The following is a 27,988-nucleotide window of genomic DNA, read 5'->3' as shown; positions in this document are numbered from 1 at the left end:
TTAGATTTTCAAAAAAGTTAATTCTGTATGATTTATAAGCTTGTTTCCTCAAGGGGACAAAAAAATGTCCCCACAAGGACAAGGATTTTGGATATTGCCATCTTTGTGGGGACATTTTGTCCCCATACCGTAGGGTTTACCTTTCCCACACGCACACACACACACACACACACACACACGCACACACACACACACACACACACACACACGTATGTTTTATTATCTCCGTGGGGACAGTCCAAAGGCGTAATGAGATGTATACTGTACAAACTGTATATTTTATCCTCTACCCAGGGGTTCAGGTTTAGGTCCCCACTAACACATAAAAACCAAGTCCACACACACAGGCGTGTGCGCACACAAACACAATTCGTACGATGCAAATTCTCGCTGCACAAATATGCACCTGTGCACAACCCACTGCAGAAAATATACTGTAAATACGGCCAGGTGGTTTGCACAATTTGCCACCTCATCTCAGAAATGATGAGATAACGTGATACGAGATAAGCGCCTATTAACAACTCTAATACATCTGACCTTTAGTACAAGAAAAAAGCGTTTCCAATGTAGATCTCCACACCAGAGCCTAGAGAGTTTCCTTTTTGATGTATAGGCCATGTGTGTTCAGAAAAGAGTTTGTGTTGTATATGTTTCATAAATTCAAAATTTTGGGTTAAAAAAAAGAACATTTAACAATCAGTGCCGGTGCATGACAAAGAGACAAGGGTTATGATGAGGCTGTGATTTTGGATATCTCAAATGCATATCATGAATAAAAGGGGCTATCTCCATAAGGGGCTATCTTACACATCTCTACAAAACAGATCTGATCTGCTATTTCCACAAATTTGACTTTACAATCATATGTCTGTCATTTGCATTTTCCATGAACAAAATAGGTCTTGCAGAAAAGGTTAGCCATGTATAATAGTTCATTTAGATTCTAAGAGAGGACTTATTTTCTTCCCATGTGACACACAGTGTTTCCTTACAGAAACTGTCTGAAAAGATGTGCCAAGCGGTAGGACTGATGTCACCTTTCTACCCCATCAATTTTTCACAATTTGCTTAGATTTGAAGAGATATATACAGTAGGGTCCCAACTTGAGTAAATCACCAGAATAAATACCACTAATAATCCACCTACTGGTCCCAGGCTTGATTTTTGCCAACTCTGACTGGACTTATTTTCTCTGGTTCCTCCATCTGAAAGACTTTTTGATTCGCAACTCCTTTTATTCCAGATCCTGCGTTGGATACCGTGTCATTGGTGCAGACGGAGTTACAAGGCTGCACGGCTCTCTTCTGCTCCATCTCCAGACGGGTTCCCGAATTCTTAAGATCGCCGTCGGTGTACACTTTGTTCCTCGTGCCAAAGGTCACAGCAGGTTCCCGCACCTCTCCTCGGTTGGCTTTCCGGGACGTAGCGTTCCCAGCCGACATCCCACAGCAGCACGAATGCGCCCTGCACACCGCCTGGAAGCCCCTCTTGAAGTTCTCATTGTAGTATCCGTAGATGATTGGGTTGACGCTGGAGTTTGAGAACGCCAACCAGTGAGCGAAAGGAAAAATGTAGCCGGTCAGTAATTCCAACTTGTCCTCATCCAGACCTCCATAGTCCGTGAGGAGCATCAGGGTCCACAGAGGAAGCCAGGACAGTGTGAACAAGAGTGCCACGATACCCAGCATCTTTATCACCTTAATCTTCTTTTGCGAGATGAGGGGACGGCCCTCGTGCTGGGCCCTGTGACTCGGAGGACAGGCGTGAGGCTGCCCGCCTTCGTGCTGATCATTCCCCGTGATCACAGATGTGGTGTAGAGTTTAATCCCTATTCGCCCGTACATGAGCGTGATCAGGGTGAGGGGAATCAGGTAAATGTGCGCGAACAAGACTGTGGTGTAGACCCTTCTCATCTGTGGGTTGGCCCAATTCTCAAAACAGGAATAAAGAGGGTTTGTGTGGTTGTAATCTTCATTGTGCACCATGTAATGATGCTCCACTCTCTCAACTGTTAACATCATGGCCGAGGGACACATTATCACCACCGCCAGCATCCAGATCATCACTATGGTCACCTTGGCAACCAGCAGGGTGAGTTTGGGTTGGAAGGGGTACACAATGCAACGGAACCTGCATGGAATTGGAAGAGAATACTTCTCAGCAGGGATAAATCTATAAGGCATTCCAGTTTCGGTGTGCATTAACCCCCTCTCTGTATTTATAATCATTTTCATCCTCTCACACTTTGAATACTACTGTCCTGTTGCACTCCCTTTCATCATTTGCACATTTTCTGGGTATTCTCTACATTCAACCTATTGTACTATTATATTCTATTGTTACAAAGCAGCTTTTAGAAAAATGCATGATTATATGTTACCATGCAACACCGGTATTTTATAAGAGGTGATATGATGTACAATTGTAAGATATGAATTAGCATAAATTATACAGTAGATTTAAAACCAACGTACAGCAATTAAAGTGTTTTTACTATATGCAATGTCAACGGAGTGAGGTGGTTTTTATTTCAAGATCCGTTTAATTGATGGCAAATTAACATTTAAATCTCGTAAAAAGAATCTGGTCAATTATTCTGCTATTTTAGAAACAAAACTTGTTAAAGCTTATTTTTTATATATTTTTTTACATTTTCTACAGTGATCAGTTTGTAGTGCAGACATTTTAGTATTAAATGACCGTTCATTCTTTCATATTACTTTTAAGGTCATACTATGTGACCATTGACCACAAAAACAGTAAGGGTCAATTTTCCAAAATTAGATTTAGATTTAAGCTGAATAAATAAGCTTTCCATTGATGTATGGTTTGTTAGGATAGGACAATATTTGGCCAAGATATAACATCGGCTTAAAAGTAGTCCATCAGACACTCTGTACCAGGCCGTTGCTAAGAAGAAACAGGTTTGTTTTAACACTCTTTATTGGCTTACCGCTGTAATGACGTTGTGGAGAGTAGATGAACCCGAAAGCAGAAATGCTAAGCTTTACATAGATACCAAACTTGAGTGGGTAACTTCCAAAGATCGGGCAGTTTGTAGGCGTGTTTCCGGCCATTTTTGTTTGCAATTTTGCTGCATCCACTCACTATAAATTTGATAAATTTACGGTAGAAAATTTACAAAATATCTTAATGGAACATGATCTTTTCTTAATATCCTAATGATTTTTCACATAAAAGAAAAAGCAATCATTTTGACCCATACAATGTATTGTTGGCTATTGCTACAAATATACCTGTGCTTGTGACTGGTTTTGTGGTCCAGGGTCAAATCTTATTCTGTGTGCAACATACGTTCGCTTTTTGGTTTTTCTTGTACAGCTGCTTTGACTTATTATATATTATTATTGTTTTTGCATTATAGTGAAGAAATTTCGATTTTTGGTTGAACTTCAATAATGAGAATTTGGAATGACATTTGGCTAATGGTTATGAAAATAATCAGAATTCAACAAAAAAATCTGGAATTGTCCAAAAAACGAATTATAGTAATTTTAACCCATAATGCTATTTCAGATTTTTCTTTTCATTTTCAGGATGAATATCACTTCTATGCAGGTTTCTGCAGATTTCCATCTGTGATGTCACTACTAACCTGTCCACGGCGATGGCCACCAGCGTGAACACGGAGGCAGATACTGACATGCCCTGCACCAGCCCGCTCATCTTGCAGACTGTGTTTGGGAATGGCCAACCTTGGGTGGAAGATAAAGTATACAACATTATGAAAGGTAAACCGTGGTCCGCTCAATCTTTTGACGCTGAGAGAGAACACAGAAAAATGTCTCTAACATTATTTCAGAGCCATAAACTAAACCTGCAATATAACAGGAGGTCAAATTTCTCCCTGTACCCTTACAGTGAGTTGCACACAGCCGTAACATTCATTTATTTTACCTTTTAAACTATTTTTCTCGAATATTAAAGGATGTGTGCACTAATATCACAGATGACTCTGTGATCATGACTCCATATCCATCAAACATGCCCATCATGTATATGCTGTATGAAAACCCATTACAGTACCTTTGGAGACTGGAAACGCAAAATTGAATAAATGCAGCGTTATAATAATCGCGGACAGGATTCGGTAAAGCGGTTTGTTTTTTTCATATTAGAGTACTTGATACCTAGCAACACTGTCCAGAGCTGTAAGATACATGGTTTCGAGAAGAAACAAAGCAAGATAAAGCAAAACAGACATATAACGCTGACCTCCAAACTGAAGTTTTGTGGTTGCCTTGACTCCACCGCAACTTTCACATTTTCTGTCTTGAACATTTGTTGAATTGTGCAGAATAGACCTGAATATGGTAATGTGTTAAATGGAGCTAAATGTACAAGAAAAAAACTCATCAAATTAGCCAAAAGTTTGACATTTTTTCATGCTTTTCATTTTGTTCTTTCACGTGTCTCTTGTTGTTTCACAAGAGGTCTACAAAATATCTCGGAAACTGCTTGAAAACTCAAGTCTGCAATTTTAAATCAAAACCTCACACATTTCTCATTCAATCCTTCCAAAGCCAAATCAATCATTAATAATTATACACATTTTGTTCATCACACTGCCAGTGATTTTCTGGAATCTGTGCGTGAGTTCACACACATCCTGATTCCCGTGAAGATCCCATAAAGACACGTGACGTAATATACTGCAATGTAATGTTATGTGCATTGCTTTATTTGTGAATATTGGGCTGATCACGGTGAAGGATATTTCCTTGCGGTGGCTAAATAGCGCAATTTGTTATTATTAGGCATACTGCTTTCCTTTATTTAGTGCCAAATAAACCTAAATAATCTCTCTTTTTGGTTATTATTCTGTAGCATACATTGTTGCTTTTTGCAAATGACAAAGACGTCAGTTTTAAAACAAACTTTTTTATTTATATTTTTTATTGGTAAATGTAGAACAACGAAGAGTATTGAGGCACAAAAACGAGTATTGAGGCACAAAAACGCAAGGTAGACTATAGCCCAACGAGATTACGCTAAATATAAGATAGGCCTAAATCTAAAATGAAAATAAATAAAAGCAAATTGTTCAGGCTTGTTTGGTACAAATTTACAGAGCCTTAATTAAAAATATAACGGAACGCTGCGAAGTAAAAATTAGCCAGTATTTTTGCAACATAGCCTAATTCCAATACAAAAGGCATGGTATAAATATTCTCGCATTTGAGCTTAAGTTTGGTGATTATGACTTGCATTCATCCGTGATTTAGCTAAAGACGAATAGTATTTTTTAGTTGTCGATTAACTAACGAACATAAATAACTCGCTTAACTACATTTGTTTTTATAGCCAAATTATTTACGATTTATTATAGATGCGTGTCATCATTTTATGGGATCAGCGGTCTGTGTGAATGTGGTTTATGTAATGTAGTTTATATAATGGCAACAACTTTGTTTCTGTTTTTATTTCTCCTGAGAAATTACTTGAATAAACATATATCTAATACTTTAATGAAACGTAAAGGACAACTCCATTTGGCCCCAAAAAAAATTCTCTCTGGGGTATATGTAGAGTTTTATGAATGACAAGTAAGGGATAATGTACAGGCAGCCGGTTGTCATCGCAGAAATAAGCCTCGACAGGGTGATCAGGACGCGAAGCGAAGGGTCTTTTATCACACTGAAGGGGCTTATTTCACGATAATAGCCGGCTGCTTGTACATTATCCCACTTATTACACAGCTACTGGCCACATGAGAAAAAAACAGACATGAAATGTGAATTTGAAATAGCTAATTTTTACAGAATGCTGACCTTCCGCGAGGAAAAGCCGTTTACTTTCGGTTTTAATGTAAGAAACTACGTTCAAATGTCACGAACAGGCAATTTGATAAATATAATGTCATATGTGTTATTAAAAGGCATATTTATATTTAATTTGTCAAAAACCTGTCAAAATGATTTGCTGCATCCGGGTTACTGTGTGTTATTAGTTTTGAGAGGTTGTTATCTGGGAATAACGAACCTGCAAATGTCGCGACTGGCCAATCAGAATCAAGCATTCCAACGAGCCGTGGAATAAAAGTTAAGTGCCGATTGAGTGATTAGTTCGAGCTCATTATGGACAGACATGGCAGGTGGCTTAAATAAGAAATAAAGACATCTACTGTAGACTAGACTGAAAAGAGAGCTGGGTGGACCACCTGAGGTGGCTCGGCTCTTTCAGCAGTTCTAATCTAGTAGTCTGCTGTGGCCAATATATTTTTCTGCACTGTGTTCTGCTTTCCCAGAGGGGCAGCACCAGCTCACCAGCTGTGATTCCAAACACATCAAGAGATCTCAGTCTCACCATGGACTAACTGGCAGTGTGAGAGAAAAGGATTATTGCAGTCCGTCATAAACAATTGTGTTATTTCATTACTTTTTTGCCTTAAGAACCCCCACAGCCCCATCAATACAGCTCAAATAGCCCTTCACACCGACTCTAGAACTCATGTAGCATTACATAGCCTATATATTTTTAGTCTGTCTTTTTAACAAAAGTATTCAATACTGTGGATAAAAAACAGCACTTGAAAAACTTGTACACACATTATTTTGTTGTCTTTTAATATAAAGGCAACTGAATACAAAGAGAGATTATTAATCATAGGTAAAATTATCATTTTTGTTTCATTCTGTAAACTACTAACAATATTACTCCCAAATTTCAAATAAACAGATTGTTTCTATTTGCAGAAAATGAAAACAGGTCAAAATAACAGAAAAGATGCTCAAATACACCTCAAATACTGCAAAGAAAACAAGTTCATATGCACTTTTGAGCAATACAATGTATTTAGGAAAAGTTCAAAAATGATTCTTTTTATGTGATAATCTCATAATAATTTCTGTTTTGGTCAGTTTTAATGTGTCTTGTCATGCTGTTAGTCTTTCACATTGCTGTTGGATGACTTTATGTCACTCCTGCAGGTCTGATTGATCGATTTAGATATATTGATTTGAATGGTCACAATACATCTAGAAATGCTGATTAAATGAACATTTGGAATTGTCTCTTAATTGTTGTCTGTGTATTGTATGTTTTTTAAACATACACTGTAATATTTATTTACATGTATTTAAATTTATAAAGATGTAATGTTTAGAAAATGTATTTAGGTTATATGAAGGTTTTCAAAGGGTTTTCAAAGCACCATTTTTGGTTCTCCAAAGAACATTTTCAGTCAGTTCTTGATGTAAGAAAGATGGTTTTTATTTAGTCTGTAGAACAAAGTGCCACAAAGAAACTTTTTTTGCAACATAAAAGTTCTGTGAATGTTCTTCGTGAACCATATACAGGTTGACAAGGACCATTTTTGAAACCTTCATTTTTCAGAGTTTGCAAAATCCTACAATATTTATGTATAAAACGTATAATTATTTTTATTTTTAATTTTTTCAGCCAAGGCCATCTACAGCTACTTACACCACAAAGACAACGCTAGAGCAAAATCCAGGCATTACAGAATTTTTACATCCATTGTAAATTGAAAAACCTGCATTTAGAGTTACACATCGGCACTGTGAAAATACTCACGAAGATGGTCTGAATTACGCCTGCTCAAATGCAGCTCTCTTGAAAAGTACTCTGATGTGTCTTTCTATGCTACAAGAGAGGGCTGATTGAGGAAATGTCTTATTTTATCCATTAGATACAAAGATAACAGCACGTATACTGTAATAGTCGTCTAGAGAATGCACTGTAAATATGACGGAGAATCAGGCAACCAAACAGTAAAAACCATTAATAAAACTTTTTGAGTGCAAATACAGAAATGGCTACCCGGAGCATGGTATTATAAAATAATTTTGAAATGGCAAGCAGGCTTAAAAATATCGTCAAGAAACTATATGTTGTTACATAGAAAGAAAAAGAGATGCAGAATAAGGGCTAGCAAATTTCCTTTCTTTTAATCCTTGTGAAAGAAAAGTGATTCAAGTTTTACTAAATAGAGTGCAAGCCACAGCAAAAAAAAGACAGACATAGCAATTTATATAAGCACCTTCTTTTTTAACATTTTGATTTAAAGGTGTCATGAATTAAGACATCAATTTTAATCCGAGCTTTTGTTATATAAGAGGGAATAGTATTCAAGCGAACATCCTGTAAGTGTTAGAACTGAAAACGCCCTTGTTACTGAAATTACAACTGTTATTGACACCAGGCCCAGCGAACGCCAGGTCCTGGAATGCACCTATAGATAGGTTGAACACCGCCTCCACAGTTGAATATCAATGACTGCTTCTCTAGCCCCGCCCACCATAGACATGCAAGCAATAAACATGCCGTTAAAGATCGCAAAATATTGTGCAGTGCCTGGTTGTGGAAGAACACAGTCGCTGCACAACCTTCCTTCAGATTCAGACATTAGTAATGCGTGGTTGAAGTTTATTTTTAAAGAAGTTCCAGCTCACGTGGGTAAAACATTGAGCGTTTGTTCGCTTCATTTCACCGCGGATTCCTTTGTGAACAAGGCACAGGTCGAAGCTAGATTTGCGGAGAGACTAAAATTCAAAAGCAGTGCTGTGCCGTCAATATTGGATCCGACAGGAATGGCGCAGCAAACATATTTGTAGTATGCATCACTATTGCTTTGTTAGAGATCGCTTGATATGTCATGATAATGTGTAACCTAACGTTACGTGTCTAACCAAATTCACAGAAGGCTCCAACTAAGTTTACTACGCAAACTGCTATCCGATCATAGCAGTGGGTGTTTACTTCCAAGTCTTCAATGCGGAACGTCCATTAAAACCAAACGTTTGTCGAGACGGCCTCAAAACCCGGGTAGAAACTAGCCTATTACTTATTGATTTTGATGTTTTTGAATGTAAAAGCCATGCGGACGTCATAAGTAGATCTCATACAACAGTATAAAACAATTAAAAAAGCCAGATCATTACACTTTTAATGTTTTGATGAGAAATGGTCACGACTTCTCTTGCTATGAGCAATGACAAGCCAACTTACAATTTCTGCCGTTAAGTAGCAGGAATAAGTTTTCATGTGAACGACCTTGCACTAAATTCAGCATTTCATTGGAGCGTTTTAAGCAATAGAGCCGAAGTACAAAATCATGAACAAATATGAGATAAGATGTGTGTGCTGTAGTTCGATAAGGTCAACCCTGTATAGAATGCGGAGAATAAGAAACGTCTGTCTGCAGGTTCACTTCAATAGTAAAAGACACTCGCTCTACAGAGAGACTCGGTTAAATGTTTTTAGCTTAAGAGTTAGAAATGTTCCTTCTCATTCACACTTACATTCTCTCTCTTCTAGGACCTAAAGCAAGAACATCATTTTGTGTATGTGCATATCAGGACCGGGGTGAGCAACCAACTTAATCCAGTCATGCTACCATCTCAACATCATTTTTCAGCATGGCAGAAGCTTTAATGTGTGTTACCTGTAATGAGGTTGTCCACCAGGGTTGTCGGAATGCAGAAAACTCCCACAAGAAGGTCGCTCACGGCAAGGTTGAGGATAAAGAGGTTCGTGACTGTTCTCATACGTCGGTTCTCCAGCACGATCAGACATACCAGGCCGTTTCCCACCATGCAAAGCAGGAAGATGAAGAGGTAGGCCAGGGTCAGGCCGGCGGCCACAGGCAGTGAGTGCTGATAGTACGGGTAGTATATTATGCTGGTGAGGTTGGTGACGTTACTGCCGTTTATGATGGAATACGGGAGGCTACTGTTTGAATAAAGCGCAGAAAGGTCTGGCATCTCCATTTCCGAAGGTTCTTTTTCCATGCTGCCTGGAGTCTAAATGTTCCTCTTGGGGGTCCTGAGAACACACACACAGCACAGTAGAGTCAATTTACATTTCCATTCATTTATATAGCAGTCATTTCAAAACAAAGACACCTGATGACTTTTAATTGCAAAATGTGCAAATGATTTGAGCAGCGGAGAGTAGGAGCTAATGAGACAATAAGCATCAAGATAAAGGGAATGTGCAGTCAATTTTAACAGGACAGCTGGACGTATCTGATGCGTGCCGTGTGAAAGCTTTCTTTTTCTAAAATCTCACTCCAAATGCAAACAACTCAAACAATATTTCACAGCAGATGTTAGCAGGGCAGTTTATGAATAAACACATGTATCATGGTCATGGATATTTAAACACGATCTTCTCGAATTTTGTGACTGTACAAAAGCACATAGCCACCTTGCAAAACAATCTCATTAGTACGTTTTACTACAAACTGCTTTTTCCCCTGTGATATAGGTTTAAGGGGGGTAAGGCTATATTCATTATTTATTGTAATAATTGTACGTTTTTGGACAATTTGCATCGTACAAGTTCATCACACTGTGGTTGTCGAAATCAACCACACTGTAAAAAAATTCCAGTAAAAATGTTTCAAAAATATTTCAGCTGGGGCGCCAGAAAATCCAGACTGTGCTTCAGACAAACAGCTCAACTGTGCTTTGGGTGACCCGAGTTCGAGTCCCTGCTCGTGGTCCTTTCCTGGCCTCATCCCCTTTTCTCTCACACTTTGCTTCTTGTCCTCTCTACGACTGCAATATCTAAAATATATCTATTTTTTACATGTTTTTCATGTTAACTTGTAAATTTGCAGTTTATATATTTTATTCTGTATTGTAATTTTTTATTGTAGTGTACATTTTTGGACAATTCGCATCGTTCAAATTCATACGATATCAAAATGAGCTGCACTGTAAAAAAATCCCGCAAAAGAAATGGCAATATTCCAGCTGGGGGTGCCAGAAAAAGTAAAATAACTTTTTTGCAAAGTAAAATTACATGGGTGTACAATAACATGAGAAAAATCCAACTGTTTACCGCATTTAAAACAGCTAAATTCATTTTTTACAGTGTATGTTTTCCCACAAGATCAATTGGATAATCGCAAAAAATAGTCACTTTTGATAAAAGTGAACATTTACATTGAATAATTTAGCAGACAAAGTCTTGATTTGGAGGATCTATTGACAGAAATGCAATATAATATACATAACTGTCACGGTCAGGAAAGAACCCAAGAGCAAGCAGCAGTGGTGAGACAACAAAGACTTTAATAAAAAAACACAATGCAAAAGCCCATGATGGGGTAAACATGAACGGCACAGAAACAAAACAGAAACAAAAAAACTACCCACGTGGGGGCAACAGACAAGAGAATAAGATACTAAATAAAACTCAACACGACTTGGACTAGACTAAATAAACACAGCAACAAGACAGGGTATAATACCGACAAAGCTGGGAGTAATCCACAGGGTATCGCACGAGGCAAGACTAACAGAGCAAGAAGCAAAACGAACGAGCACAGGACAGCAAACACAAGGGCATTAAATAGGGAGGCTAACAAGGGGTAAATTAACACTAGGCAGGTGCGGGGAATGAAACACTAATGGAAAGCTAAACGAGGAAATGAGAGGGGCAGGGCCAAAGACGAGACCAGAGAGAGCGCATGTTATGTCAGAACCAACAATAACATGTCGCTCTCCACACAAAACATGAGGCTCTGTCATGATTCTGCCACTAGACTAGAAAATCATGACAAAAGGAGGCAGAATCATGACACATAACTATGTCTTCAGAGGTGTATAAAGACATTACACAATGAAGCGTTTATTACCTTAGAATGAGCTATTTCTATCTACATACACCGCGGGTCCCCTCACATGGAATTCACCATGTTTTTTTCTACAGAAGCCCTAAACGGACAAACTGACAGAGCATAAATACGTTAATCTGCTTTGGCAAAGAAGCGAAAACGTGACAACATCTTAGTGCTGTGCAGCCACCGTAGTGCTTCAAAAGGGAGGGGTGGAGTGAGCCAATGGATGCAATTCACAACCTCACCACTAGATGCCGCTAAAATCTCCACATTGCTCCTTTAAAATCCAGCAGCGGAACAGTTAAATCATGCATTTCTGGTTGAATAAGGCTCTCCTTTCCTTTTTGACGGCGTAAATATCGACAATACTTTCAGATGGGACACAACACAAAAAAGTAATTTTGAGGGAATGTCAATTGAGGAGATCCTGAAATCTGAAATCCATGTCCTTACAGCCCTAATTGTTCTGTGTGTTCTGCTTTGGAAGCCGGTAGTCGTTTTAATCAATGTTTTACACAAGCCAGTACGACAGTTACCAAACCAAATGCTTATTATAAATACTGATCATCAAGAAAATAGACACCTTATAGACACAAATATACACCTGTTTACGGTTATTTTCTTTTTGCTAGGTTCAATTAATAAGATTGCCATTGGAAGTAAAATGGACTGAAGCAACCTGTGCGGTCTCAATTTCAGCAATGTCTTAGCATGCTGAGCAGTGAGGCTGTGAATATTCTCTACCATTTGTGGTAACACTTTAAAATAATGGTCCGTTGTTAAGAAGTAACTATGCAGAAAGTAATAGCATTAACACTTCTATGGATAGGCTATATATGTAGAATATATCCATTCATGTTTTGGTATTAGGCTTTTGGTATTTGTATTTATTCATAAATTTGTTTCCACAAACAACCTATTTTTTCACTTTATGTACGTTAATGTTGAGATTAGTAATTAATTGTTTTTTCTTTATTAATTGGTCATATTTCGCAAGTAGTTCTCAATGATGGCATTTTTCTTTAGTAATTATCAAATACCAAATAAGAAACCACCTTTGTCCTAAATTAGCTATTACTTATTGCTTAGTTAATCTTGCTTCTATATTAGTTAATAGTATTAAGGTAAGTGTTAATGTAGTACTACCTATTACTTTCTGCATAGTTACTTGTTAACAACGGACCATTATTTTAAAGTGTTACCCCATTTGTATCAATGTCAGCACGACCCAAGGACTGTGTTTGTGTGTGAGTAAAGACAGACCGTTATACCTTATACCATATAATAATTATACCATAAAATAAAAATATAGATTAATATTAAGATAAATTAAATACAATATAAATAGTTATATTATTAGACACTAGCCAAACACAAACCGGAAGTTAGCTGCAGTCCCGGCGCGTGCGTCCGATGAAACGGTCTATAGTTCACCCTTGCCTGTATGCATGCATGCTAGTGTTTGTTGTATTAGGTTTACTTATTTATCCAAATAACATTACTTATAGCAATTTAGTGTGGAGGACAGAATTCAGAAATATTGTTACAACGGATAGTTTCTGAATAAGATATTTAAAAACAATCGTTCAGTGCTAGAGAAAACACACATATTATTGCCACCTTATGCCAACTTTCTGTGACAACTAGCCCCAACTACCTGTTTGATGACTCGCAGGTGAATCAAACAAACTGCACTTTCAATGCAGGAAGTATTCCGAATGAAAACATTCTTATCTGTGCGCTGATAGCTTGGCTTGAGTTCTCCACAAATCCAGTTCTTTTGTAGTTTTACAGTATAAACCGAGGTCAATCGGTGTCTGATAATTGGTTTCTGTGTAAGAAGGTAGCAGTAATTGTGACTGTAACCTTGCTGAACTCAGGCGATAACTGGTTACAGAAATGACAGTATAATTTAAATTGTTTATAGTGCCCTCGTTCAGTTGGTCAAAACCAAGAGCATTTTTCTACACTTATAGTGTAGTAAACTACAGCTATTGCTAATTTTCTTTACAAAATAAGAGCTTTCTGAAATTGTAGAGGATGGAATTGTGTTATTTCCTGAGGCATGCTTACTGATCTTGTGATGGATGTGCTCATGAAGACGCTTTGAGTGGCTTCTTCATATTGAGTGTGACTTTGACAAACCCTTGGGGTTTTAAATCACTGTGATTTATTATTCCCTTTAAAATCAAGCATCCGCAGCATTCTGGGACGCATTGTTAAATGCCACCACGTGCATTTATCAATTGTATGTTTTTGACATTATTTTTAATGATGCTTAAAGTACACTATGACAAGTAGTTCATTGTAGATCAATTATTCTTTTTCATATTCTTGAAGCATTTCAGAGGAATATTCGTATTAAATATTCGCTACATGTAGTTACCTGTCTAGCAATGTGTGTTTATTCGTATATTGATATAATAGGCTGCAAACTAGTTTCTGAAAAGAGCAGTTTTATAAGTTCCAACAAATGCATGGAGAATGATATACATGTTTTTATACAAACAAGCTTTTTCATGCATGTACAACTCTTCTACATTAATGCCCTGGGCTTTAGAACTCATTGAGGTAGAAGGACCATAGCAACCGTTAACCAAGAAATGTCTATTTTTGCACCGACTCCCACAGCGTCCTCAATACCCAGGCAAATAATTAATTCACCACACTAAGATTCTCTGTGTTATGAAAGTTATGAAAAATACTGGTTTTAAAAAGGAATCAAAATAAATAAAAAAAGACGAGCATAAGAACTCATGTGAAATGATTTTTTCTCACTTCTGTTCCCGTTTCGATCCACAGACATTGTAAAATCCATCAACGTTGTGACTGCTTCTCACTTTTGTGTAATTTGGTTAGTAAAATCATCGTCAGAACAGTAAAGTACACCTCAAAGTTGCTCTTCTAAATGAAAAAAAATATTTCAATTCATTAGCCAACAATCAATAAAAATGTAATTTAGTAGAAAATGTCAAAGAAAAGCCCCAATGGCAGACAAATACGGCACTGAATCAATGTTGTCAATTTTTGAAAATGGAAAGAATTTCAACACGGCTTGAAAAGTTGCTCAGTAATGTTAGATGGCGTTGTGCACTATAGCAAGCATCATATAGACACCATAGCGTAATATTCAGCGCAGTGTTTGTAATTTACAGTATGTCTATTTTGCTTCTTTATTACTTTCTGTGTTCACATATACTGTAGTTTACTAAATAGTTAATGAAATTTCAATTAAGCTTTTCTAACTTTCCTAACTGTGCCTCTGAAACCCCGTACAGTATGTCCAAATTCGTTGTTTTTCAGGAAATGGAAAAAACACTGTACTTTTTAAAATGATTATATACTGTGTTGTCAAAGTTGACAAGCACTTTTTAATACTTTCTATTGGTTAGACATTTGCAGAAACCCATAACAAACAAAAAGGGTGACTAATAATAATAATAATGATTTATGACCAAAATCAAAAAGAAAAAGGGAGATACGAGGTTTCAGAAGGACAGCAGCGTTTTATTAGATTGTAATATTCTCCACATATGTCCAACTTGTCTGCCATCTTGGTAAGGTCCCAGGCTGCTATTTTGTAAGGAAGTTGTGTACATAGAAGAACTTTTTTGTCTAAATGTCTAAACATCCGCAGAACCTTTTTGTTTCACCCCCAAAAAAATTTGTGGTAAAAAATGTTTCCAGAATATAAAAAGGTATTAAGTGATGGTTCTTAGTGGAACCCAAAATGGTTTTTCAATGGCATCACTGTGAAGAACCTTTTAAAGGGACAGTTCCCCCCAAAATGAAAATTCTGTTCAAATTTACTCACCCTCAGGTTGTTCCAAATCTGTACAAAATTCTTTGTTCTGATGAACACAGAGAAAGTTATTTGGAAAAAAGCTTGTAACCAAACAATTGGCCACCATTGATTACCAAAGTAGGAAAAACGTCTATGTTCTGTTGAACACAAAAGAAGATTTTGAAGAATGTAGGAAAGCAAACAGTTCTGGGGCACTTTTGACATTGTCATGTTTCCAGATATATTTCTAAAATAAATAAAGTAAATTTACACAGATTTGGAATAACATGAAGTAGGGCTGTCACGATTATTAATAATCGTGGTTTCAGATCATCGCGCTATTATTGCACATCTGTAGAGTTGTAGTGCATCTGCATATTGCATATTTTATTGTATATATTGTAACTAAAGCATGGTAATACTTGTAAAATGTACCACCACAACACAATCACTTTGAAAAAAAACTAAAGCATATACCATAAAGATAACCTGCAGTACAATTTAATATTATTTCAGTGTGAAAACCAGTCTACCAAAATCTCATTAACATAGAAGTCAACTTTTATTGCAGTCTTGCAAGTGAGAAAAAACAGACTAGAAGCTTTTCTATGACTGATAGCATTTTAATGGTGGCTTCAATTCACTCCTGATCAATTTACTACAGGTAAAAGCCTAAACCTTAAGTATGATGACCCAATTTTTTCCTATGTATTTCCAAGAAAAAGAACATAGTCTTTATATTCAGAACAATATGGTCGTTTCAAAGCTGAATAAAAAATGTATGAGAATTAAAAGTCAAAGCTCTAAAACAGACAATTAATCGTCATAATAGCAATGATTTATTAGACAATTAATCATCAGCCAAATTTCATAATCAGACACCTAACATGAAGGTGAGTAAATGATGACAGAATTTTTATTTTGGGTGACCTGTCCCTTTAAGCACCTTTGTTTTTAAAAGTGCAGACGGTTTATTTCAACAGCTGCCATTTTTTCATCCTTTTGTGTAAATTGTTTGACAATCATTGTCACGAACATGAACGTTTTCATCACATTAATTTTTTTCATAATTGTTCTAGATTAACATGTTAAATTAACACCCTTAAATAAAATATTAATTAGTCTAAGGGAAATATTCAGAAAATCTACTACTTACTGTATTCAAAGCTTTAATTTAATCTCTGACGTGTGGGAATAACAAACTACATGCTGTAGGGAAAATGTGGTGTATTTCAGGCCAATTCCTTGAAGGGAACTCTATTTAAAATGCTTGCAGGCTGAGAGGGGGCTGATAGACTTTAGGTGCTTTTGAAAGCCTGTAAAGCTTTTCTATGCCCCCGTGTTATTCTCTGCTTATCTCAAAGTGAAACTGAAATGTGACTTAATTTTTTAAGATAATGAATAGACATGTGGCTTGTGTCACTTCCAGGGGAAAAGTCAAGTCAAGTCAACTTTATTTATATATATATAATTTTCATTGTTACAAAGCAGCAGTACATGAAACATATTGACTATAAGCAAAACATTAGTTATACAAGTTAAAACAAAAAAAGTTAACACACACAGATTACAGACACGCACGCAGGTTCATACACACCCACATGCATAAAACAACTCCACATGCACAGAGCACAAAATACGCAAGCCAAGCACGCACACATACACGCACACGCACACAGCGTGGTTATCTCAGAGAAGCACACATTTAAGATAAATGAGAGAGAAACACAGGTCAAATATTATACAGACTATAAATTCCTATATGTAATAATAAATAAATTAAGCAGAATGTTACATTTTAAAGTTATATTAATAAATACGAAAACTTTCAATTCTAAAGCTGATGTCAGCAGCCTCCCCGGTCAGGCAAACAGTGCAAAACAGTATGCAAATGGTGGCAAAGAACCCAAAACTCCAATGGAGAAAAAAAAAAGAAATGAAGAAAGATCACCCTAAAACATGTTTCATGATTCCAGTTTTGTGCAATTTTTTCTCATGAGGTCGTTTAAAGACATTAAACATTCCCTGATCAGAGCGTGCATGTCTAAATTGTCATTTTTGGTGGAATGCAGGATTTGATGATGGAGCGGAGATGTTGATTACTAATCACATTGTCCCTTTTGTTTTGAACAACCAAATCCAACCATCTCTTCTGCTCCATGACACGATGTGCAAGATAATAACAACTGCATGTAACAATTAAAATTTGAATGCATCAAACCTGAACCCTTGAATCTGTGGCCTCTTTAGAGAAGTTAATAATCAGTGTTATTAAAGTCTGGGCAATGCAAAGAAAGTTTTTTAGAATGCCGAGTCAAATCAATGCAAAAACAAAGCTTTTATATTGTGGCAGGTTTTAAATGTTTAAAAATCAGTTTATTCTTTTCAAGTGTACACCCCAAAAAAGTATTTGAAGAAGATGCCGCATTCAGTCAATTTGCAAGTATTGTAAAGTTTGTGTATTTGCTTTCAAGGTCTGTGCTATTCACACTTTGAGTGTTGAGAAGATTTACAAAAAAGGTTTATAGATTTAACTTTAGCTCAATTAAATGGCAAAATGTGGTGCAAAAATCACAACCAAAACCAATTACGTTTCTTAAAGATGTAGCTGTTTTCCATTGCATTGCTAGTATGTTTTTTTATTAATAATGTGAAGCTGAAGTCACACCCTAAGCTGCATGTTGCAGTGGTGCCGCCATCTTGGGAGGATCATACTCCACTGCTATATTGTTTTTATGTGTACTGTTACTTGTTTTGTTTGATACAGTATCTCACAGAAGTGAGTACACCCCTCACATTTTTGTAAATATTTTATTATATCTTTTCATGTGACAACATTGAAGAAATGACACTTTGCTACAATGTAAAGTAGTGAGTGTACAGCTTGTATAACAGTGTAAATTTGCTGTTATCGCTCTCACTCTCTCATATTGGTCACTGGAAGTTCAACATGGCACCTCATGGCAAAGAACTATCTGAGGATCTGAAAAAAAGAATTGTTGCTCTACATAAAGATGGCCTAGGCTATAAGAAGATTGCCACGACCCTGAAACTGAGCTGCAGCACGGTGGCCAAGACCATACAGCGGTTTAACAGGACAGGTTCCACTCAGAACAGGCCTCACCATGGTCGACCAAAGAAGTTGAGTGCACGTGCTCCGCGTCATATCCAGAGGTTGTCTTTGGGAAATAGACGTATGAGTGCTGCCTGCATTGCTGCAGAGGTTGAAGGGGTGGGGGGTCAGCCTGTCAGTGATCAGACCATACGCCGCACACTGCATCAAATTGGTCTGCATGGCTGTCATCCCAGAAGGAAGCCTCTTCTAAAGATGATGCACAAAAAAGCCTGCAAACAGTTCGCTGAAGACAAGCAGACTAAGGACATGGATTACTGGAACCAGTAATCCATTCTTTTTTATCCCAGCATGCTAAGCAATATCCCAGCATGCTACGCAAGTCCTAGTCCAGGCTCTTGTTCTGTCCAGACCAGAGCATGTGAGCGGAGTTGAGCGGTGAGAATTTCCGCTCCCCGCTCACGTGGGTGTTCGCGCCCCCCGCTCCACCGCTGAAAGTCGCACCAGACCGCTCCGCTCAATTCCGCTCCCCGCTCAGCTACAATTTCATCCCGCTCCGGTGAAATTGCTCCATGCTCGCTCAAATTAAAAATTCCTCTGCATGCCTAACACCTGCCGTTTTCAACCGAAGCCTTACCCCTCGTTTACACTGCACGCATCTGCGGCACATTACGGCTCCGGAACTGATCGCGGTCATTCTAGTCTATGCTTCAGCTGCGATCGGTGCCTCAATCCTCTTCAGGGGAAGCTGGAATTCAAAATACGTGTTCAGCGCTTCACGTGAACCTATGTGCATCACGCATCATGTCAAAATATGTGCCTGCTGCAGATGCGTCGAAAGGGTTTATGATAAAAGAGACGCTCGCGTTCAGAAGACACTGCATTAACACTTAACTCTGATTACACATGAGACTAAGCAAGTATCTAGCAAACGCGAGCGTCTCTTTTATTAAAAACCCTTTCAACGCGTCTGCAGCAGGCACGTATTTTGACATGACGCGACACACACATGAAGGGCTAAATACATGTTTTCCCGAGCTTCGCATTACTGCTTCCCCTGAAGAGGAGTCACGGATCGCCACTGCTATGCTTGTGTTTACACCAGACATCTCTCCTTCACAACGAACAATTTTTGAAGTGTAGGCTGACAGTTTTGTTAATTGTTGAAGGCACAGGTGAATTCTGGGTGGATTTGTGCATGCCCTAGACTCGTGGTGTGAGCAGTATCGGAGCGGAACCGGAGCGAGACAGAGCGATCGCTCCGGCCTTTGGATAAAAACCCACTCCGCGGTCCAACTATATTTCGCGCGCTCCGCTCCCCGCCCGCTCCCTGCTCCGCTCCACTCACATGCTGTGGTCCAGACTGGACTACTGCAATGCGCTACTGACTGGACTTCCAGCTTGCACAACCAAACCTCTACAGATGATCCAGAATGCGGCGGCAAGAGTGGTCTTCAATGAACCGAAGAGAGCGCACGTCACTCCTCTCTTCACTAAGTTACATTGGCTCCCTATAGTCGCCCGAATCAAATTCAAGACTCTGCTCCTGGCCTACAAGACCACCACTGATTTGTCACCCCCTTACCTTCACTCGCTAATGCAGATGTATATACCCGCCAGATCCCTACGCTCTGCAAATGAACAACGTCTTGTGGTGCCTTCCCAAAAAGGTAAAAGATCTCTCTCACGTACCTTCTCGGGATCGGTTCCACATTTATGGAATGATCTGCCCGCTGCTACAAGATCAGCAGATTCTGTAGCCATCTTTAAAACACATCTCTTCCGTCAACACCTGACTGATCAGCTCTGACTTCTATCTCTTTCCTACTCTTTCAAAGAGTAGGAAAAAAAAACTTAGCTCTGTATTCTGTGATAGGCTATATGAGACCAATTTTCCTTTTGCACTTATGCTTTTTGTTGTCCTTATGTTGTTCCAATTGCTTCCATTGTTTCCCCTCATCTGTAAGTCCCTTTGGATAAAAGCGTCTGCTAAATGACTAAATGTAAATGTCTAAATGTGGAACCATGTCCTGTGGTCTGATGAGACCAAGATAAACTTATTTGGTTCAGATGGTGTCAAGCGTGTGTGGCGGCAACCAGGTGAGAAGTACAAAGACAAGTGTGTCTTGCCTACAGTCAAGCATGGTGGTGGGAGTGTCATGGTCTGGGGCTGCATGAGTGCTGCCCGGCACTGGGGAGCTACAGTTCATTGAGGGAACCATGAATGCCAACATGTACTGTGACATACTGAAGCAGAGCATGATCCCCTCTCTTCGGTGACTGGGCCGCAGGGCAGTATTCCAACATGATAACGACCCCAAACAGACCTCCAAGATGACCCCAAGCATGTCTCCAGACCTAAAGCCTGTTGAGCATCTGTGGGGCATCCTCAAACGGAAGGTGGAGGAGTGCAAGGTCTCTAACATCCACCAGCTCTGTGATGTTGTCATGGAGGAGTGGAAGAGGACTCCAGTAGCAACCTGTGAAGCTCTGGTGAACTCCATGCCCAAGAAGGTTAAGGCAGTGCTGGAAAATAATGGTGGCCACACAAAATATTGACACTTTGGGCCCAATTTGGACATTTTCACTTAGGGATGTACTCACTTTTGTTGCCAGCGGTTTAGACATTAATGGCTGTGTGTTGAGTTATTTTGAGGGGACAGCAAATTTACACTGTTATACAAGCTGTACACTCACTACTTTACATTGTAGCAAAGTTTCATTTCTTCAGTGTTGTCACATGAAAAGATATAAAATATTTACAAAAATGTGAGTGGTGTACTCACTTCTGTGAGATACTGTATATGGAGAAATCGAAAGTAAAAAGAACCATGGGCTTTTCCTGAACGACTCTGCGTAATGCTATTGCAGTTTTTAATACAGCAAGACCGACTTGCCATAGTTATTTCTTAATCAGACAAGAAAAACTAAACCCTGCATTGAACGCACTAGAAATCCTCCCAAGATGGCGCAACATTCAACACGGCGTGACGTAGCTTCACATTCTCTATATGGCACTGCAAAAGTGTTATTTTTCAATGTCCTCCATTAACTGGCTTGTCAAAACCACTTTTGGTGTTGATCTGGCCTTGTGTCCTTGATGCACAGTTTGATACCAGATTTGTCAGGTAAACCTGTTAACTGTGTAACATAATTCCTAAATGTGTTAGACATATTTGATAATTCTCATGACACAAGGTGTTAACTTTGTCACCCTTGGAAAGCATTTCAGATGGTGCTTAGTACTGTGATTTCTGTCTTCACTTCGTACTTTGGAGTTGAAACAGGAACCCCACTGTCTACTATCAACATACACAAAGCAAAAGAGTGAACAGGCCTGTGTGCGTGATCACCACTGTCAGTCTGTCTGCAGATCTCTCTGAATCCTAAAGAGGGAAAAGACTCTATAGGGGTCTTGTATTGTTAGTCTTATTTCAGTGTTTATACTCTTGTGCCATGTCTGGTCTTTTTAGAGTGTGGCGTTAATGTTTGGTGATTTTGATTCTTGTTTCCTGCCTTGGAAAATGAAGCTGTACATCATTTGCTTTGGTCAGGCCCAACACTACAAGCACACATTCACTTCATAGGTAATAAAGACGTTTCTTACAAAAGCAACTATTTTATAAATGAAATCAACAGAAGTCATTTGCGGTCTTCAAATGATGGAATTTATTGCTCATCAAATCTCAACACATAGGGAGATCAAGTATATGTACAGTATACTTACATTTTCCAAATGCTAACCAAGATGAAATCAATCATAATTAATCGAAGGTTAGAATAGTGACACAGCTTGTATTAATTTTATAAAATCAGTCAGAGGCAATACTGTCTCTATGGAGTAGATGCATCATTATGTGCCTCCTGTGAACATTAGTTTGTCTTTAATCTGCAACAGCTTTTTATAGTGAGGAACGCATCTGTCTGACGTTTTCCACACAGATTAAATGTAACATTTTATAAAAGCTGTGTACATTACTATAGTCCAAGGCTCAACATCTCTTAGAAAGCGTGCTGTGCTGGACTAAGACACCTTTTTCTGCATTCGCTGACTTTATAACATTTTACAGAGCATTAGATGGTCTGATGTCAATGACACACTTCTCCAAATAACGCATTAGAGAAATAACATTTTGGTTTGGGTTTTTTTCAATAATTCATTCATGTTTCTCTTTCATTTCGAGCGTCAACCCATAGCACCTGTGGTAAAGCTTGACTGAAGTACGGGTATCTCTCAGCGGCTCTCTCATTCTATGATTGGTCTGGTACAAGGACTGCGATATCAATTGCTTGAAATATAAATTTAGAGTTCATCTAAAACATAGAGTTCATAAAGTTCATCTGCTCCCTTTTTCAGACGAATGTCAGCATATACGGATGCGTTTCACCATGAAGATAGTCTCGATTGACACGACCAATTATTTTTTCTGTTATAGCTTCGTTTAGCATATAATAAATCTTCCCTTACAAAAATCCTACAGGAATCCTGCAGGATTTTGGTTCAATGTGCAGGGATCCTGCAGATATCCTGTAGGACTGAATGAAAATCCTACAGGACAGGGTACATGCCTGAAGAAGTCCAGTAGGGTTGTTCATGTATAACTGGTTCTATGTACAGGGATCCTGCAGAAATCCTGTAGAACTGAATGAAAATCCTACAGGTCAAGGATTATTCCTGCAGGAGTCCTAGGGTTGTTCCACGTGACTGTGTTGTTCTGCAGGAATTATTATGGATTTATAGGGTTCCTGTAGATATAGTATAATATAACACTGACATCCTAGGATTGATGATTATAAGTTTATGGCATGATCTTCTCATACTTTTAATTAATAATTTATGTACAAATATTAAAATATTTTAAGTAAGCTTTGTTGCTTTAAGGGTCCGTTGCTGGGTTACTTTGTTTCTTGGTTACTAAAGTTACTTGCACATGCACTCGAGGAAACGCATCAAACGCTGTAAATTCTGGAGCAAGAACAGTGCAACTGCACCGTGTATTGGTGAATCGGGTAAGTAAAACTTAATTTTCCATCAACTAAAATAATTGAACGTATAAAAGACACACAAAACAATGGCGTAGTGAAAGCATCGAAAAAATACAGATACACAAGATTTCTTAACAGAGCTAACGTTACATGTATGCAAATATGTTACCATGGAAACATTAAGCAACAATGAAGTTATAACGGTTTTGTATTGCTATTGGAAAAAAATATCTGTCTGTCTGTCTGTCTGTCTGTCTGTCTGTCTGTCTGTTTTAAAATGTAGTCCTTTTTTGCTATTATAGACAAAATGTGGGCATTAATTGAATGGACAGAAATGGAAGCTTCTCTGAACACTGTAAGGAGAAAAGACATTCTTCAATCTGTAGTTCACAAGGGGGATGTTGTTGATGTCAAGTATGAAGATGAAAGCTCTCCTGCACTTATTCTCAAGCTGAATGGTGAGATTGGTGAATAAGTGAATGCATGCATATTTAATTTTTTCTGGTTGAACTATTCATTTGAAATAATGAACCTTTCCTGTACAGAAAATAAGCACAAGCTACTGAAACGTCTAAATCAGATGGAGTCAGAGAGAAGGCAAAAGAGGAGTGCAAGCCGCCTGAAAGAGAGCAATAAAAAGGAAAATAATATTTAGTCCAGAAAACAGCCCACCATCAAGTCCAGAAGAGATTTAAAACAGTAAAGTATAACTTCCTGATAAATCATATTAACATTGTTTAAGAGACTACATGTGTGTTTTTGCTGTTCTGTGACTTTAATTTTGTCTCTCAACTTAGGTTGAAAAAACATAAAATGACACGCTGTTGCTTAAAAAAATAGAAGAAAAAACAAAGAAAATGACACAATACCTGTAAATGACATGAGAAAAGAAATCAAAGCCTTGAGAGCAGAGAATCAGCAACTAAAGGCCCTGAACTTTAAACTGCAAAATGGTAGGCTATTTATATACATAGTTATAGATTTTTTGCTATGAATGTATGAGTTTATTTAAACATTGTTTTCTTTATTTAGAGATTATTAACAGAATTGGGGAGTTGCTGCCAGACAGCAGTGTAAACAAGCATGCTGTGCCAACCTCCCTAACAAGTTCAGCTTGCTGTGCTACCCTTCAACCAGACAACTCTTCACATAATTCTTCTGAACTGGACCATGTGAGAATACAATTTTTAGATTTTATTTTCACACCATTTAAATAAGTATATTAAATGTTTTGTGTGATTTAAGAAAACATACGTTTTTTTGTAAAACACAGATTAAAAATTTTGCCAATTCAATTTATTATTTAATGTGTATTGCACAGGTTGAAATCCACAGAAAACGAAAGAAGGATACATTCCAAGTGTGGTGGTAGAGGGTGCACATCATGGTCAACCATGATCAAGGATTTAGCCGTGGCTGTTTTTGGAAGGAGCATGTTAGCTACCCGTAGCCTTTCTGCAAAATTTTGAAATGCCAACAAAGAATCACAAGCCAAGCCTCCTTTGGACCCACACAAGTGGAACTTATTATAGGTATAAAAGTGTTGAAGGACTTTAAAGGAATAGTTGACCCAAAAATGAAATAAATTTGTGTCACCATTGACTCCCATAGTAGTCTTTTACATAGTCACCATTGACTCCCATAGTAGTTACAAACTTTTGTGATTTGTGTATAGCACAACAAGGAAATGCATGAAGGTTTGTAAAAACTGCAGGGTGAGCAAATGATGACAACATTTTTCATTTGTGGGTGAATTATTCCCAAAATTCTCTCATAACAAGTATCTGTGTATTTACATTTCTCTTTCAGACACTGTTCAGAAGAAATTTCCAGCAACTACCCAAAAGCTTCTTCGGGCTGCTTTACGGGAAAAGAAATAATGATAATGACTAATAATGACTTCTTAGCAGGTTTTACATTCTAATTTGTTTAATATTTTAAGTGTTATACACATTTTGTTTCTCAACTAATCTGTAAAATGATCATTTACCGTTCTTATATTTACAGTACCTTATATTTGAGCATTTATATATGTACTGTATACTCATATTTCTCAGGCAACATAAGAAGGACACTGTTAAGCTGCAACACTGAGTGGACATAAGAGGTGAGGGCAAATTCACTACAACATAGCATGTATTATTTATACATGTTTTATCAGCTAAGTTTTATCTCTATTTTTCCAGAGTCCAGAGTAATTGGTTTCTGCAGAATGATGGGCCACGTTCTGTTCAGAGTGTTCATTTTCTTCCCACTTGTCTCATCTTTCCATGCTCTTTTGACTAATAAATAATTAATAATGAACATTTTATGAAGTCGTTTTTCATTTTTTGTTGGTATTTAAATTTGAGACACATAACATTTTAAAAGTGTTTTGTTATACAGAAGGCCCTGAATATCCCTTTAGTAGTCCAACAGGATGAGTATACATAATAGTTCATTAGAATTCCAGCAGAAGTCCTGTAGGAACTGAACACTTTAGCTTTCCTGTAGGATTACTGCAGGAGTCCAGTAGGATTCCTAAAGGGTTCATTCAGGAGTCCTTCGTGTTTCCTGTAGGATTCCTGCAGGAGTCCCACAGGAAAATGATCACGAAAATCCTGTGGGATCCTCCAGGAATCTGCAGGTGTGCAGGTCCTGCAGGATTTTTTTGTAAGGGTTACCACTAATTTTATCGATGGAACCTAAAGTGCATTCTATATCAAGTCATACTAGCGGAAATTATACACTTCACATTGGAACCCTTTTAGAACCCATTAACCCTTATGTTTGTGGGGATACAGGACCATAAAAATTCATGCAAAAATATGTTACAGATGTTTTATTTTATCCCGATTTCAAAGCAACATAGACAGCATGTAGGCTAATTTTGTCATTTAACTTGTTAAATCACATAAATGAACTAAAAACGTTTTTTGAAGCTTTTTTAAATGTATAAAAACTATGGGTAAAAAACATTTTCATCCGATTATATCTTAATGTTTGAGGTTGACAAAACATTATTATTATTATTATTATTATTTCTCAGTCTTTAGTTAACATTGAAAGATTGAAAATGGGTCCCAAACACCACACAAGGATTAATACGGGTCATATAGCGTGTATATTCAATCAATAAGAAAAAACAGGACCGCTTTCACTTCCTTAATTGTACAAAATGCTTAAGATTACTGTCTGCAGTGTTGCCTAGCAGACCTTAGTGAGACGCCACTAAGTCATGGAAATGGAATCGACGATACTAATTATAATGGTATGAGAGCTTTGTTATCTCAGTGTCTTTAATATCTAAATGACATTTCATAGAGCCTTAATTGCATGCTTTAGTAATATGACTACGTAAGGAAAAGCTGAAAAGGTCCTCTAACATATTTGGTCAGGCTATAGCTTTTAAAAACCTGGGAAACCAATCAGTGCTATGATTTCAGACCTAAGTTGCAAATGCTACGACTGCAGGTTATTAAAAAACTGCCTTCCATAGTCATTTACTTATTCCAAAAAGGCTAAATTGGAGTAATTTCTAATAAATGCGTTTTCAGCAAGCAAACAAGCAAGAGGGAAACGAAATGTATTGCCTATATTTTAAAGTTAACATTAAAATGCATCGTGGGGAGCAGTTGTATTGTTAAATATGAAAAACACAGTAATAATAATAATTTCATAATAATGATGGCAGTAGTAGACAAGGTATGCGTATTTGGCGTGCTGTCCGGGGAGCTCCATAGCGGTGCTGCGAGAGAAAGCGGGTTGGTGGAGGGATGTTGAAAGCCGTAGAGATAACGCAGGTAAGACGGCTGCCTAATTTATGGGATAGCTCGCTTGAGCTGATGGGGTAGAAGCCGTGATTGCTGATGTGGATCAGCCTGCCTTGACTATAGGCTCCGGCTCCTCCCGAACTTTGTTAATAAAACATAATTTGGTATTTACGTGACTCGGAACAAATTGTTGATGTTGTGCATTTTGTACGTGTTTATGCAGACGGAGCAAAGAATGACAAACAAGTAACCTTATTTCTGTGTATAAATTGTGATAGTAGCGTAATTTACATAAAACATGCGCAATTACAACTTGAAATTTAGCGGCCAGATGTTTTTTTACACCAGACTACCACAACGGCGTCACTTCATCTCTGTCTTCTACTTAAAATGCTTCCCCAACAGAATATGAGAAATGCTCAATTTAATGCTCAATGAAAAATCGAATTACGCACGATATAAACTTACCAGCAAACCTGGACGTTGCGCTTTCCTCTCCTGCGTCCTGATGGAGACTCGACGCCGTTAGGCTACTTTTTAACTGTAGCTCCAAAAGACACAAAAGCTTTCTACAATGCAATGAATGCACAAGACGTCTTGCGCGGTTCATAAAACAGCTAGTTGGAATGATGGGTTATTGGCATCTCCAAACGATCCGCTCTGCGCCCCTGTCCAATCTATGAGTCAACAAGTAGCGAGCGCACGAGAATCTTTTCAATCACCCCCTGCTCCTGTTATCCACGACACGTCTGCTACTCCCACTGTCTCACAACACCAT

General features: G+C 38.0%; 1 protein-coding gene and 1 long non-coding RNA gene across 2 annotated transcripts; one reads left to right on the top strand and one right to left on the bottom strand.

Annotated features, from left to right (window-relative positions):
- npffr1l2 (neuropeptide FF receptor 1 like 2) lies at positions 1–27,949 on the bottom strand. The gene is made up of 4 exons (XM_057349136.1): positions 27,679–27,949; positions 9,432–9,811; positions 3,621–3,720; positions 1–2,134 (listed from the first exon to the last, which is right to left on the bottom strand). Exons 2-4 carry the CDS (start codon positions 9,775–9,777, stop codon positions 1,147–1,149), a joined length of 1,434 nt encoding a protein of 477 aa, XP_057205119.1. The 5' UTR covers positions 9,778–9,811; positions 27,679–27,949; the 3' UTR covers positions 1–1,146.
- On the top strand, positions 23,700–25,732 carry LOC130563557 (uncharacterized). Its single transcript, XR_008964135.1, has 8 exons — positions 23,700–23,916; positions 24,004–24,157; positions 24,256–24,411; positions 24,491–24,630; positions 24,780–24,990; positions 25,268–25,368; positions 25,516–25,565; positions 25,645–25,732. It is a non-coding gene; the product is annotated as an uncharacterized LOC130563557 (long non-coding RNA).
- Positions 27,950–27,988: the final 39 nt, after the last annotated feature.

Source organism: Triplophysa rosa, linkage group LG2 (genome assembly GCF_024868665.1).
Source record: "Triplophysa rosa linkage group LG2, Trosa_1v2, whole genome shotgun sequence".
NCBI lineage: Eukaryota > Metazoa > Chordata > Actinopteri > Cypriniformes > Nemacheilidae > Triplophysa > Triplophysa rosa.
The sequence above is the reverse complement of the archived record's forward strand: the minus strand, read 5'-3'. Positions and strand labels throughout refer to the sequence as shown.